This window comes from Prunus dulcis, chromosome 4 (genome assembly GCF_902201215.1).
Source record: "Prunus dulcis chromosome 4, ALMONDv2, whole genome shotgun sequence".
NCBI lineage: Eukaryota > Viridiplantae > Streptophyta > Magnoliopsida > Rosales > Rosaceae > Prunus > Prunus dulcis.
In genome coordinates this window covers 22,585,578-22,600,869 of record NC_047653.1, presented here as the reverse complement: position 1 = coordinate 22,600,869, position 15,292 = coordinate 22,585,578, and the positions used below count along the sequence as shown (strand labels likewise).

General features: G+C 36.1%; 1 protein-coding gene across 1 annotated transcript; it reads left to right on the top strand.

Annotated features, from left to right (window-relative positions):
• Window positions 1–220: 220 nt before the first annotated feature.
• On the top strand, window positions 221–14,510 carry LOC117625626. Its single transcript, XM_034357157.1, has 3 exons — window positions 221–230; window positions 13,582–13,639; window positions 14,189–14,510. Exons 1-3 carry the CDS (start codon window positions 221–223, stop codon window positions 14,508–14,510), a joined length of 390 nt encoding a protein of 129 aa, XP_034213048.1.
• Window positions 14,511–15,292: the final 782 nt, after the last annotated feature.

Sequence of the window (15,292 nt, the reverse complement as noted above, 5' to 3'; positions counted from 1 at the left end):
TTGTGTGAACCGATAAGGTGGGTTTGAAAGATTAGTCAAGTCAACCCTCGTTGATGAGTATAGATGCTCTCATCAGACACGTTCTCTAACCCTATTCTCATCATAAAGAGAGAGATGAAATAGATTCTGAGAGAGAGCAGAAGTTTTGAGCTGTTCCTATTCTTGTTAGGATTGTTGCTGCTACGATTGGATGAGTTTAGAGATCGTATACTTAAGGAAGATGGCTCCAGGTATGTTTTTATGTCTTTACGTATTTCAGATTGTGTTAAAGATCTTGAACATGTATTTAAGAAATCTAACATAAAGGTTGTCAAATCTAGTCAGGTGAGATCACACGCAAGGTTAAAATTGTCAAAATGCTCCCCCTTCGCCCTAACCCACCTACCTACTTCTTTCGATTTGCATCACTTTCCCTATTATTTTCTTTGGTTTTTGGCACCTTTAACTGCTTTATATAAGAGAAATTTGCTAGATATCCATTTATTCCATTTCATAATAGCAAGCATCTGATTTAAAGAGTCCATAACGATGGCTAACTAAAGAGAAGAAGCAAGGTTTGAAGCACCAATTGAAGGAGAGGACGACCAAGTCGTGGCTAGGCTGGTTAATCACGTGGAATCTCTAGAGGAGCAACTGCGTGACGTTCTATAAAGGGAGAAAAAGCTTTGGATTGTGCTGGTTCTATCATGGGTTTATTTTTATATGTTTTTGGCATGAGAAAAAGCTTTGGGATGTTAGGGAATGGAGTCTGTGTAGTTTGGGATGTGTTATTTTGCGGTTGAAGGAATTGTAAGTTGGGGTCTGTGTTTTTTATTTTGGGATGAAAGGCCATTGTAGGTTGATGTAGGTGGATGTATTTAGGGCTTAGCAGTGGCTGTATTTAGGGTATGACAATGGTTGTTCAAAGTACATCCTATGGTAATGAATGAAATCTATTTAGATTTGAAAATGTGATGTAAAGCCTTGCAACTAATTAGGTGTTTGTTATAAATGGAGGTAAAAAAAGAAGAATGCAATGATCCCAATAAGGTAAATTCAATTATCCCAAATCCAATGATCTGAAATACTTAAAAACCTAAACAACATGAACAATATCAAATGCTTGGTTTCCCAAATGCTTAAACAAGAAAAATATCAACCTGAACAATATCCATTCCCACTAGTTTGACTGATTCATGAACAACATAAGTTCTTATACAAAATGCCATCTTAAGAACTTTAGTTCACATCAAAAGCTCCCATATAAAGTCACTGCAAAAACTACCAATTTAAACCATTTTTTCTTCCAATTTCCTATAAAAAACTATAATCCAAATTCACATCAAAACCTATCAATTTCTATCAGTTATCCAACATCAAAAACTATCTAAACCAATGTATATGTTAACTACCATCCAAATTCATATCAAAAGCTGACATCCTAAACCATTTCTTCTTTCAATTTCCTATCAAACTCTTTATGGTCATCCCTTTTTAGCTAGAGACTTCAGTCTTCTTTTTTGGAGTGGTGGTCCTAAGACTTGTTGTTATGAAGAAGGCTGTGAAGTTGGAAACTGCTGCTTTGATGAAGAAGGCTGCGAACTTGGAGTTGAACGTGGAAGTTGTGAATTAACCCTTGTAGCTGAACTTCGAGGTTGTGAATGAACTCTTGAAGTTGAACTTGCTTGCCTCATCTTGCCTCCTCTTGTAACCTAATTAGATAATGAAAAATATTATAAAAAATTGGCATAATATAATAGTAACCCTAATATGAAAAAAACAAAAAAAACTACAAATGACAAAAAGTAACATTTAACTTTGGTATCCTTTGCCTAACTTGAGCACTTTGAGGCTGCAAACCAAATCACAAGATTAGTATTGAATTAAGTACATCACCTTTTTAATAACTTGAGCACTTTGATGCTGCAAACCAAACTGAACTAATACTTTTTTTTTTAGGATGTCCCACATGTTTTCTTGTTGTGGCCCTCTTGGCCACATTTAGTGCATTTGAACTTGTCATATATCCACCTCCTCAGTTTGTTTCCTGATGTGGGGTTTTACGTACTCAAATAGCTATAAACAGTAATTGTGATTAATTAGTGTGACATACGATTTTGCTTCCTAGTGTGGAGGACAAGGCCAATTCAAAAGGAGATGTGTTGGGGGAGGGAAGGGGGGGTTCATGGGTCATGTGTCTTGCCTTGTGCTCGATAATGGTTAGAAAAATAAAATAAAAAATGAAGCTACAACCCCATGAATCATGGTCTTCTTGTAAATAGTTTTAGTTTGGCTTTTTCAATGTGAGTTGACTAGACTCTGACCCAAGATGTTCTCCATTGGATTCTGATATATCATCTTGTCTTATAGCTAGTTTTTTTGTGTGGTGATAAATAGAGAATAGTTGTTTCCTTTGTAATTGCTGCCATGCGTTTACATCCAATGATCTAGGCAATTGAGGATTTGATGTCCCACCGATAAGATGTGAAATGACAATATGTTTTTGAACCTTGGCTTCAAAAAACCAAACCAAAGAAAAATCTCATCTTAATGTGAGGTGAGGTCAGAGTCATCTGAAACCCTAAAATATAGGTTCGGTGGAAGAGGTGGAGGGCATGGGCATGGTCATATTATTCGTTTGTACTATGTAGTTTACAATAACTCTTCCAACCTATGTTGAAAAAAATCAGACAAAAATTCATTGCTTTTTTTTGTGCCAAAAAGGAGGAAGATATATCAAAGTCCAATGGAGAACCCAGATTGATTTTTTTGACCTTACATAGCTTTACATATATTTTTTGACCTTTTTTAGATTAATGTGAAGTGGAAGAGGTGATTTTTTTCAATATTGGTTAGGAGTCTGTGTTAAAATTATGTTTTGTGTTATTTTAATTTGTTAGGTTTAATTATTTTTTCCAAACAAAACGATCTAAGAGTATTAGCGGATAATATTCAGTAAGCTTTTGTTTTTGCTTAACTTACTATGCATATAGTAATAACAGACCTAACAATAAACTATTCACTTCTATAATAAATACATATATACACAAGCTATTAACTTCTACACACACAAACAAACAACAACACATGCAGTAAACTTCCAAGGAACAAATGCAAGAAAACAACGAAGGCTCCCACCAATTGTTAATCAAACAATTTCAGCATTTGAATATGATACAAACTCTACAAAAAGTTAGATAAACACGGACCACACCTATGCAAAAAGTAAGACAAACACGCATAAAGAAAATCAATATCATTATCAAAATATGAACTCAGCTACCACACATGTGCAGACAACAACTTTTATTGTAATCGACTCTAATCGGGCTTGATAGTGGTTAAAAAAAAAATTGAAAAAGGAAGCTACAACCCCATGAGTCATGGCCTTCTTGTAAATAGTTTCAGTTTGGCTTTTTCAATGTGAATTGACTAGACTCTGACCCAAGATGTTCTCCATTGGATTCTGATATATCTTCTTTTCTTACAACTAGTTTTTTTTTTTGGGGTAAATAGAGAATAGTTATTTTCTTTGCAATTGTTGCCATGCGTTTACATCCAATAATCTAGGCAATTGAGGATTTGATGTCCCACCGATAAGATGTGAAATGACCATATATTTTTGAATCCTTGGTTTCAAACAACCAAACCAAAGAAAAAACTCATCTTAATGTAAGGTGAGGTCAGTGTCATTTGAAACCCTAAAATATAGGTACGGTGGAAGTGGTGGAGGGCCTGGGCGTGGTCATATTATTCGTTTGTACTATGTAGTTTACAATAACTCTTCCAACCTATATTGAAAAAAATCAGACAAAAATTCATTGCTTTTTTGTGCCAGAAAGGAGCAAGATATATCAAAGTCCAATGGAGAACCCAAATTGATTTTTTTGACCTTACATAACCCTACAATAACCCTACAAAGATTTTTTTGACCTTTTTTGGATTAATGTGAGGTGGAAAAGGTGATTTTTTTCAATATTGATTTGGAGTTTCTGTGTTAAAATTATGTTTTGTGTTATTTTAATTGTGTTAGGTTTAATTATTTTTTCCAAACGAAACGATCTATAAATTTTAATCGATAATATTCAATAAACTTTTGTTTTTGCTTAACTTACTATGCATATAGTTATAACAGACATGACAATAAACTATTCACTTCTATAATAAATACATATGTACACAAGCTATTAACTTCTACACATACAAACAAAAAACAACACATGCAATAAACTTCCAAGGTACAAATGCAAGAAAACAACGAAGGCTCCCACTAATTGTTAATCAAACAATTTCAGCATTTGAACATAATACAAACTCTGCAAAAAGTTAGACAAACATGGACCACCCCTGTGCAAAAAGTCAGACAAACAGGCATAAAAAAAAAACCCAATATCACAATCAAAATATGAACTCAGTTGCCACACATGTGCAGACAACAACTTTTATTGAAACCGACTCTGACCCGGCTTGATAGTGGTTAGAAAAAAAAATGAAAAAGGAAGCTACAACCCGATGAGTTATGGCCTTCTTGTAAATAGTTTCTGTTTGGCTTTTTCAATGTGAATTGACTAGACTCTGACCCAAAATGTTCTCTATTGGATTCTGATATATCTTCTTTTCTTACAGCTTGTCTTTTTTTTTGGGTAAATAGAGAATAGTTGTTTTCTTTGCACTGCCATGCGTTTACCTCCAATAATCTAGGCAATTGAGGATTTCATGTCCCATCGATAAGATGTGAAATGACCATATATTTTTGAACCCTTGGTTTCAAACAACCAAACCAAAGAAAAATCTCATCTTAATGTGAGGTGAGGTCAGTGTCATTTGAAACCCTAAAATATAGGTTGGTGGAAGAGGTGGAGGGCATGGGCGTGGTCATATTATTCGTTTGTACTATGTAGTTTACAATAACTCTTCCAACCTATGTTGAAAAAAATCAGACAAAAATTCATTGCTTTTTTGGGCCAAAAAGGAGGAAGATATATTAATGTGAGGTGGAAGAGGTGATTTTTTTCAATATTGGTTAGGAGTCTCTGTGTTAAAATTATGTTTTGTGTTATTTTAATTGTGTTAGGTTTAATTATTTTTTTCAAACAAAACGATCTATAAATTTTAATCGATAATATTCAATAAGCTTTTGTTTTTGCTTAACTTACTATGTATCACCCAGTGTAGCCTTGTACTTAGTTCGCCACTGGGCGATACATAAATTCTAGTACATGTACTCATTTATCTAGCATTCATGTATTATATAGCTATATATTTATGGCTTGTACCTTTAACCAATCATTCCAACTTTCAATCATACTCTATCATAATTTCCAAGTCGAAAACGAATACTTTCTACTCGATTTATGCAGGTTTTAAGTAAGGTATTGGTGCTTATATGCCTGTAATTTCTAGAGAGGTTCACGAATGCCTACTTTTACTATCTTTTGATTTTGATGGTGGTTTTGCATAAGGTACTTTGGAAAATTTTGTCACTTTTTGGTTATAATTTTTTGAGTTTCCAAAGCTTTATATGAGTTATAAATTGATTTATGACTAGAGATGCATGGTTTATGTGAGATCCCACATCGACCAAACGGAGAGGGGGTGATGTGCCTTATATGGCACACCTCGCATCCATATAGTGGGAGGCCTTTTGGGAGCTCACTGGCTTTGGGTTCGTAAGAACTCCAAAGTTAAGCGAGTTGGAGGCTGGAGCAATCCCAGGATGGGTGACCACCCTGGAAAGTTGCTTCGTGAGCTCCCAGAAACAAAACCGTGCGGGCTAGGGAGAATGTAGCCAGGCCCAAAGCGGACAATATCCTGCTACGGCGGAGCCGGTCCGGGGTGTGACAGTTTACGCATGTATACACTCATGAGTTGGGTTGAGAAAGGATTAGGAAAACTTTGCTTTTGAGTTTGTGAGATGGCTTGTTTAGCCGTACTTTGTTTGAGATTAGTTTGTGTAAGGCTTTTGAAATGATTTGGTTTAAGTTTCTAGAAAATTCTTTTCAAACCCACTTAAGTACGCATTTCAAGTTGCCTTCGAGATATTGAGTTGCCTTCGGATGTGGTTATTTTACCCTCTTGTTTTTGGAACCGTCTACGCGTGTATGACATGCCCACACGTGTATCAGGGACACTCGACATGTGTGGTTACAAGATATGCCCGCACATGCCGATTGGCTCTGCATGTGCGGTTGCCAGGATATATGTCCGCATGTGTACACATGTGTTACGTATACGTGCGATTGCCATGATATGCCTGTACATGCATCGATACGTTCTTCATATGCAGTTGCCAAGATTATTGCATGCACATGTTGATTTGTTCTTCATGTGTAGTTGCCAAGATAGTTCCTTGCCACCCTGCTCAGTTTGTGTGCAGAGGGTCGGCCAACTTTCCTATGGGTACTCTTAGGTGGAGAGTTATACATGTATCAGTTGATTTATGAATGGAGTTTTGTATTTGACTTGAGTTCATTATTTATCTTTTGAGATCGATTGTTTCATGAATTTTAAATTATGATTGAGATTGGATATGATTGATGTGGAAACAATTACCTTTCAAATTTTGTTTCTTTGTTCTTCATTTGACTTTTGGAATTTTAACCTTGTTGATTTGGAGCTTATTATCTTTACTTGATAACTCTTGTTATTCCTTTTTTTATGTACGAATATATAAAAGGTTTTCAAGTGGTTTTCAAACAATTACCTTTTAAACGAAGGGGTTAGCATGTTGATTATAATTAAGGTGTTGTTAAACGAACCCTGAAATTAACTTAGTATACCCTATTATCAAATTATTTATTGAATTATAAATTTACCCTAATATAAAATGACCAAAAAGGATATATTGAATTGTGAAACAAATGTAATCTTAATAAATACACCCTACTCACCATATTCAACCCTAATCAAACGTAAGCGTATTAGAGCGACAAAATCCATCAAAGAAGAGCCTTTTAAAAGGGTAATTCTAGGTAGCATACCATATTTCTATACCACATTGTGCATCACCTCTCTAATGGAGGTGGAGCCTACCTCTATTAGAGAGGTGGTAAACAATGTGTGTAAGTAGTATGCCTTTAAAGCCAACTAATTATACGATAATTAATGTTAAGGAAATCTTATGTAATGACTTATTAAGTTATTCATAGGCAAGACCGGTTGTTTTCAACCATGATATTTGATATATTATCATAACAGTAAAACATCTACAATCCTAAGAATATATAAGTGTACATGAGAACTATGTAAATGAGATTGCATACATTGAGACTTATCATGGTCCATAATTCTAAATATATTCCTGGTCCTAGAAGTATCATTTGGACATTGATATTCCACTAAGACTAGTACATACAGTATCTTCTCTATATGTAGAAAATGACAAGGTTTCAAGTCATTAAGTGTACTGACACCAAGATATATGTGGAGGTGCTTGCAAGAGAACAAGTACACTAAACGCGATCAAATATATGAGTTCTAGAATGGAAGTCTTTACTCACATGTCAACCTAGAACTCATACATTGCAATGGTGCAAACTAATCCTTAGACCTGAGACATCATAGATGTTTTGTTGCTATATTGTTTATCTTTGAGGGCACTATATAGTTGTATTGTAGAAGACATGACCTAAAAGTGTTTAGGACTCTCAATAAAGTCATGGCGGCAAATGAATGTACAATAAGGAATCTCTATTCTCAATAAAGAGAAAGAATGCTCCAATGATATGATTAATCAAATCTCTGAGCACAGTAGTGAGATTTGAAAGAAGAAGTCTTCAAATCTTACTAGGATAATCATATAAAGGAATAATTCACAATAGATTATTCGACACTAGATTCCATTTTCTAATAATGTGAATAAGGAGTATTATACAAGAGAAGGATTCAATTGCACACGGTCATTCCAATTTGAATAGGTTCTTCCCTATACCCTATTTAGCTTGAATAACCATGACATGCTGCTAGGCATCAACCATGGTTTGTGGGAGTCCTAAAAGGTTTAATCATTATTAACCTTCATTAATAGAAAGAATTAAATAGTGAGATTCAATTCACAAGTCAACTCAGAGAAGTTGAGTCAACCTACTACCTTGCTAAAAGGAACCTATGGATCGCACATCGAGAAATGAGATTAGAGGTACAAATGAAGAGAAAAGAAACTAGGAGTCAAAAGTCAATGGTCAAGTCAAAGTCAACATGTTTGACCAAAGCAATTGACCCAGTCAAATAGTTTGACCAAATCAAATTAGAAAGATTATAATAATGATTTAAGAGTTAAATCATAATTCATATTTAAGAGTTAATTATGGAATTAACTTTGACATAAGAATTTGGATTGGGCTTTAAGTATCATTTAAAGGAAAAGGAAAATTACTCAAAAAGCCTATTGGGCCCATGGACAAGTGTTGTATGACAACATAAAATCCACAAGACCCAACATGAGCCCACTCTCCACCTTGGCTGGTCATGAGGAAGGGATTCTCTCTCTCTCTCTCTGCTTTTCTTATAAAAGCCAAAAGATGACTCAAAACCTAGTTTGGGTTTTTGGCATTCCACTCTTGGGTTTTTGATGTGTAGGAGAGACATCCTCCCTCTCATCTTTCTTAGCCAAAAATTGGTCCAACCTAGAGAAAGGCTATCACCTAAGTTCTCTCTAGGATGATTTCTCTTCATCTCTAGTCCATTTTGGGGTGGTGAGGTAAAGGACTCCTAACAGGACCCGACCCAAATTCCACTTTGAAATTCGAGCCGAACCTTGTGCGTGTCCGACACTTGGCGGGTGCCGGGCACAATGACTAAATTACCCTTCTAGTTAAAATTCAAGTTTATTACAAATTTGACTTCTGCCGAAAGACAGAGCCTTCCTTGTAATTTGATCATTTCCAAAAATTTCGGCATGTCAACAAAGCATATATATAAATATCTCAACTGCCAACATGCTTCCAATTTACATCCAAACAGTTTTGATAAACTAAATGGCCTCAGGCTACACAGAAAGTCCTAGGGCAATCATCAGAGCAACTAATTCAAGAATATACAACAGAACAATTTGATTCAAAAGATAATTCTATATAAGAGGGAGAGTGGAACGGAGTGTGGAATCTGCCCAATGGTGGAGCTCTGGTGCACTTCTATTGCCTGGGGGCGCAAAACATTCAAAAATGTGAGTGGACAAAAATACAGGTTTAGAAAATAGCATATGAACATACTAACCCCACTGTAAAAATAGTTATGCAAAACTGAATTATCCTCTTCATTATATTCGTACTGAAATCAATGCATTCATATATTTATATACGTATATGCCAATCATACTCATGGTCGATAAAACTCTCTTAAAAGCATTGAAATCAATTTAAAACTACCACCTAAGTGTACCCATTTATTTCCGTCAATTCCTGATATCCGTCAATTCCTTATATGTCGTCAATTCCTGATATCCGTCAATTCCTCGTGTCACAATTTGTGACACGTCCTCGCAGGTCTCAGTAATACAAGGTCGACCCGAGCCGCAATCTCGCAGGATTCAGGAGACCTTTAGTCCACTTGATCCGCAATCCTCGCTCCCACGGTCCAAGCGTCCCCGAAACTCGTGGGGCAACTGTCAAGCGCACTGACTAAACCGAAGGCAACTATTATGTCCATGGACATTATCATAACTGAAGGTGCAACAATTTATTTCGTAGGCAACATTCATTCCAAAGGCAACATTTAATCCAAAGGCAACCTTGGGTACATAAGGTGGTTTTTAAAATAAATACATATTTCTGAAAAAGATTAGAATTTATAAAACTATTTATTAATTATTCTTAAATCCTGCTGCCATTCAATCCGATAATATCTTAATCTTTACTTTCCATATCCTTTTAGCATATTCAACTGGGCATCATATAAACAAAGATATTTAACTTCAACAAATCATGCTAGGAAGGCCATAATCAATAAAACTTATTCAAGATCAAATAAGGAAATTCAATTGCATAAAAATCATTTATAAAATAAAAGTCCACTCACTGCTGGTCCGAGCTAGCTGGACCTTTCGAAGGTCCCTCCTGCGGGTTTGCCTGAACCCGTATGCCTGATTAAACCATCATAATATTTTATTAATAATCTTGCTCAATATAATCTTTAATTAAAAACCCCAACCCCCGTCTCCTAAAACTGCGTGCACCAATTTAAGATCATTCCTATGCCCACTTAAGCATTTCGGATGGTTAGAACGGTCTGAAAGGACCCGAGATTCGCTAAGCGATAAACTCCCATATTGGTCAACCCGAGACCCCGTGTGGTCCACGACCTACAATTAACACTCCGAAAGTTTCTATAGGTTCTACATATTTTAATAATGATGTCCTGCAAGTTTGGTCCAAATCGGACGGTCGGATTGATCACGATCGCACAATCGGATGATTACGGTTATTTAACCCTAGGGTTCACGATTTCGGAGTATTCGGGACTTTGATTCTCGATCCATCAAATCATATACAATCCTGGAATTACCTAGATCAACATATATTAAATTGATTACGATCCAACGGTTCAAACGTATCGAACTTGGATAACGCCTAATATGAGATATCCGATCGACGACCAAACGATAACCAAATTGAAATCCGAGCATACCGTTGTGCTTGTGATGACTTGGGAAACATTCTAGGACAAAAATCCAACATTGACACCCCGGCAACGCGCCGCCACCGCCGGTGGTCTATTGAGTAATTTTCCGGCGATCGGAAAACTCCAACCACCGGCCAATAATCATACCTGCGGATTAAGCATATCAAGGGGAGTAACTTTATACCTTGGCTCGACGATCAATTCCACCTTTAAAGCCCTCGAACGAAGCTTTCTGTCTCATAAAAACCTAGAAAATTTAGTTTCGAAATCAAAGAAAGTGGAATGGATTCACCTCAGGTTTTCAAGGAATAACACAAAGGGAAGGTAGGAGAGTAGTTTGGTTGTAATTACCTGAGTTGTGGCGGCCGGAATTGGCCGGAAATGGTGTCGGGAGTTGCTGTTTCGAAACTGCCCAAAATGGCTCGGTTTTGGCTCTGTTTTCGATCGATTTCTTGGTTTAATCGCTTAGAATAATGAGTAGCTATGTATGGAAATAGGAGAGAGAAAGGAAGAGTTTGCAAGTTGTGGCACTCGATTTGGTGGCTAGACGGAGGAGAAAACTGAGTTTGAAAATGGCTGTTCGTGATATTCCCGAAGGAGAAGAAAAATCTGGGTTTAAGAAATCTGAACTTCATTGACCCAAAAAAATAAAAATAAATCTGAACTTCAAAAAATTTACGATTATGCCACTGGATTTCTATGGACCATATCTTCTTCGTTACAACTCCGATTTGAGCCCACTACATGTCTATGGACTCATCTCGATGTGCTCTATGCAACAGTGTGACTGAAATTCCTAAATTCCTTCTCCAGCAAAAAGTCAACTTTTGACCCAATAAAATATTCCCGGGGTAAAATAGTCTTTTCCGATAATAAATTAATAATTAAAAATTGAATTAGGATCGGATTGTTCCAACTCCACTCTTAGAGTCTTGGATTGAGGAGCCTATAAGAAGAGGAAGAAAAGAAGACATTTTCCTACAAAGGTGTTCATTCTTGGCTTGTCAAAGAAATACTCTTCAAGGGTAAAATGACAGGACACAACTCAAATTCCCCTTTGGAATCTATATCGAACCCTGTGCTTGACCAACATCTGGCAGGTATCGGCACAATTGTCCAAAATACCCCTTCTTGCCCTAGTTCAAAAACTGCTTTAGGGGTTTGACTTCTACCGAAAAACCGGTAGAGTCTCCCCTGAGAAACGTTTACCAAATTATTTTCACCTGTAAATATCACAGTTTAATATTTCCCAACTTTAGCAGATGGGCCTCTAGCCTCAAATTCAACTTTACCAGGGCCGTATCAACGTAATCTACGAATTTGCTTCTTACTTTACAATTAGCCATAATTTCCAAAGCATAACTCAACCATTTATTTTGCGGCTGCACTTAGGTTAACCTAGGTTGCCTACATACCCTTACCAAGGGATCAAGCCACACGTAGTTCTTTCTACAAGAAAACAAAGTTCAACCCATATGTAAGCACATAAATTAAATATTCCTTCACACTTTCTCAAAACCAAGAACTTCAAACTCCAATCAATCCGTTGAAACATAAGCAAAAGATATTGACTTATATCGACTTATATGTTTTTGGAGTTTACGTTTAGTTCTTTGATCGTGGTTTCCTTTTGGTTTCTATTCGAAGTTTTTTGATTTTCTGGCATTGCCGTTTCTGTTTGTTGCAGTTTTTAGCAAAAACTACAGTGCAGTTTCTGGTTTCATAAACTGCATTGCAAGTGTATGGTAATGTTACAACTGCTTATGGACTTGAATAAGTTTTCAACTTAGTTTTAGGACTTTGAACATGGATTTTGCTTTTGGTTTCTATTCAAATTTGAGCATATGTTTTGTCATAAACTGCACTGTAGTTTCCGTTTGTTGCAGTTTTTTACAAGTCTATGGGAATGTTACAGCTGCTCATCTACATTATTTACTGATTTGAATTGTTTTCTATTTTTCTTTGTTGTTTTGTTTCCATTTGCAAGGCTAATGGAGGTTTGTGTGATAGCCAAGGGCACATATAAATCGGAAACCATTATGTTTTTAGTTTCAGAAAAGTCATCCGTGGTTGATGTTTTGAAGACTCTATGTCTAAGGTTTAGGGGTTTTCAGTTGGGTAGTTTCATGTTACGGTATTCGCTGCCTAGTTATTCGAGTTGTTTACTAGAAATGAATAGTGATTTAGACATAATGATGGCAAATTTTTCGATATCAAATTCGAAGAGTAGAAATTTTACTTAAGGATTTATGCGGGGGCAATGAGTATAGTATGTGGAAGACATAAATGAATTTTTGGGCAGGTCGAAGAGAGGAAGTGCTAAGCCTTTGTTGTCTTATGAGTGGGAGAGGTACATACATCATATAGGGTAGAAGTTTGACGCTGGTGTAGAGGAGTTCTGGTTGAAATTGTGCAAGTATGCTATTGAAATAGGAATTAATTTTTTATATGCCAACAATGATAAGAGGCGGGTGATTGTTGTTTGTTCGAATAAGAAGTTGGAGGGTTAGTTGGCATGTTTATGCGTCTTGTCGTGATCTGCATTATTGTGTTGTGTAACATTGCTTGTATGTTGTCAATTGTTCTTTGAGCATCCATAAACTGCACTGTAGTTTTTGATTTCTTAATAATTTTTGCAAGTCTATTTTAGTACTTTGATCATGGCTTTTCCTTCAGTTTTCTTTTCACACTTGAGCAAATTTGTGTTCATAAATTGCACTGTAGTTTTTGTTTATTGCAGTTTTGACCAGAAACTACAGTGCAGTTTCTTGTTTCATAATTCAATTTCAGAATAATATTTGCAAGTCTATGATCATGAATGTTACACCCGCTTATGGACTTACATGTGTTTTGAACTTTGTTTTAGTACTTTGATCATGGATTTGCCTTTTGGTTTCCTTTAAAATTTGAGCACATTTGTTTTCATAAACTGCATTGCAGTTTCCATTTGTTGCTTATACTTGTGCTTTTGGTTTTGTTTTGCAGGGATTTATCCTATGGCTTTTGGAGTTGTTGATTCTGAGACAGAGGAGAATTGGACAAGGTTTCTTCAACATTTGGCTGCTATGCTGCTACCGATGGGGAGAATGATGATTTTTTTTTTTCTCAGACCAAAATCAAGGTTTGTTAAATGCAATGGGGGATGTGTTTCCTGTATGGCCTCATTCTTACTGTTACTATCACCTCAAGCAGAATTTGATTTCAAAGTATCCAAAGTCGAGTTATGGGAAATTGCTCCAAGACCATGTTATCAATCTATTTAGTATATGGTGATTGTTGGGAGTTCGAAAGTGAAAACATTTATATCTGATTTGCCCAGAGATCACTATGACAATACTTTTTTTTCAAAGGAATGCATTACGGGGAGATGACAAATAGTTTAGCCGAGTCGTTTAATAACTGGGTTGGTGTATTTCGAGATTTGCTGGTGTTACCTTTGATAGAAGGGATTTGACATAAATTAATGCTATTGAATTCTCAACGACGAATTGAAGCGGAGAAGTGGACAACAATTTTGTGTCCGGGGGGTGGTAGGACTTGGGCAGTTCGTCATTCTAGACGCACTATTTTTGATGGTTGATCTTGGGCAAAGGACATGTTCTTGTCGTCTTTGGCAAATTGATGGTTTTCCTTGTATGCATGTTGTGGCTGCAATTCTAGCAAAGAGTTACTACAGTTCTAACTTCTTTCGAAAAGCCTATGAGAGTCCTACTTTTCCTATTCCAAATATTAGGAAAGGCTTGGACAGCAACGGTTCAGCTGCTGGAGTTGTGCTTCTGCCAATTGCAAAGAGGCTAGCCAGAAGACCACCAACGAAGAGGATTAAAGCTTTTGGTGAAGTTACAAGGCCATTGAAATGCAGTCGGTGCAGTGTTGCTGGGCAAAACAGGAAGACTTGCAAGGCCGTGATATGAACATTCCTTCTCAGTTGACGATTGCTTATGTTAGATGTGGTTTAGTGAATGTATAGTCAATTTCTTCTGCATTGCAGTTTTTGCAAACACTGCATTGCAATTTTTACTTGCTTTTAATTGGCTACAGAGCTTCTAATTGTATATTATGATTCTTTTTTGAAGTTAATGAAAATTATACAATTGTTTCATCAATGGATATTCATTTTTAACTTCCATTCAATGCTTGTTTTAACATTTGAGCAGATTTTGTTTCATAAACTGCACTGTAATTTTCGTTTGTTGCAGTTTTTGGCCAGAGACTGCACTGCTGCAATGCAGTTTCTTATTTCATAATTCGATTTCAGAATAATTTTTGCAAGTCTATGGGAATGCTGCGACTGCTCATGAACTTAAATGTGTTTTGATATTAGTTTTAGTACTTTGATCATGGCTTTACCTTCTGTTTTCTTTTCACATTTTTTGAACATATGTTTTTTCATAAACTGCACTACAGTTTCCGTTTGGTGCAGTTTTTAACCAGATGCTGCAGTGCAGTTTTTTTGTTTCATAGTCCGATTTCAGAATAATTTTTGCAGGTCTATTGGAATGTTATAACTGCTCATGAACTTGAATGTGTTTTGAACTTAGTTTTAGTACTTTGATCATGGCTTTGGCTTTTAGTTTTTTTGAGCAAATTTTTTTTTTGGGATAAACTGCACTGGAGTTTCAGTTTGTGACAGTTTTTTATTAGAAACTGCAATGCAGTTTCTTCTTCCCTTTTGCTTTTGTTGTATCTTGTTCTA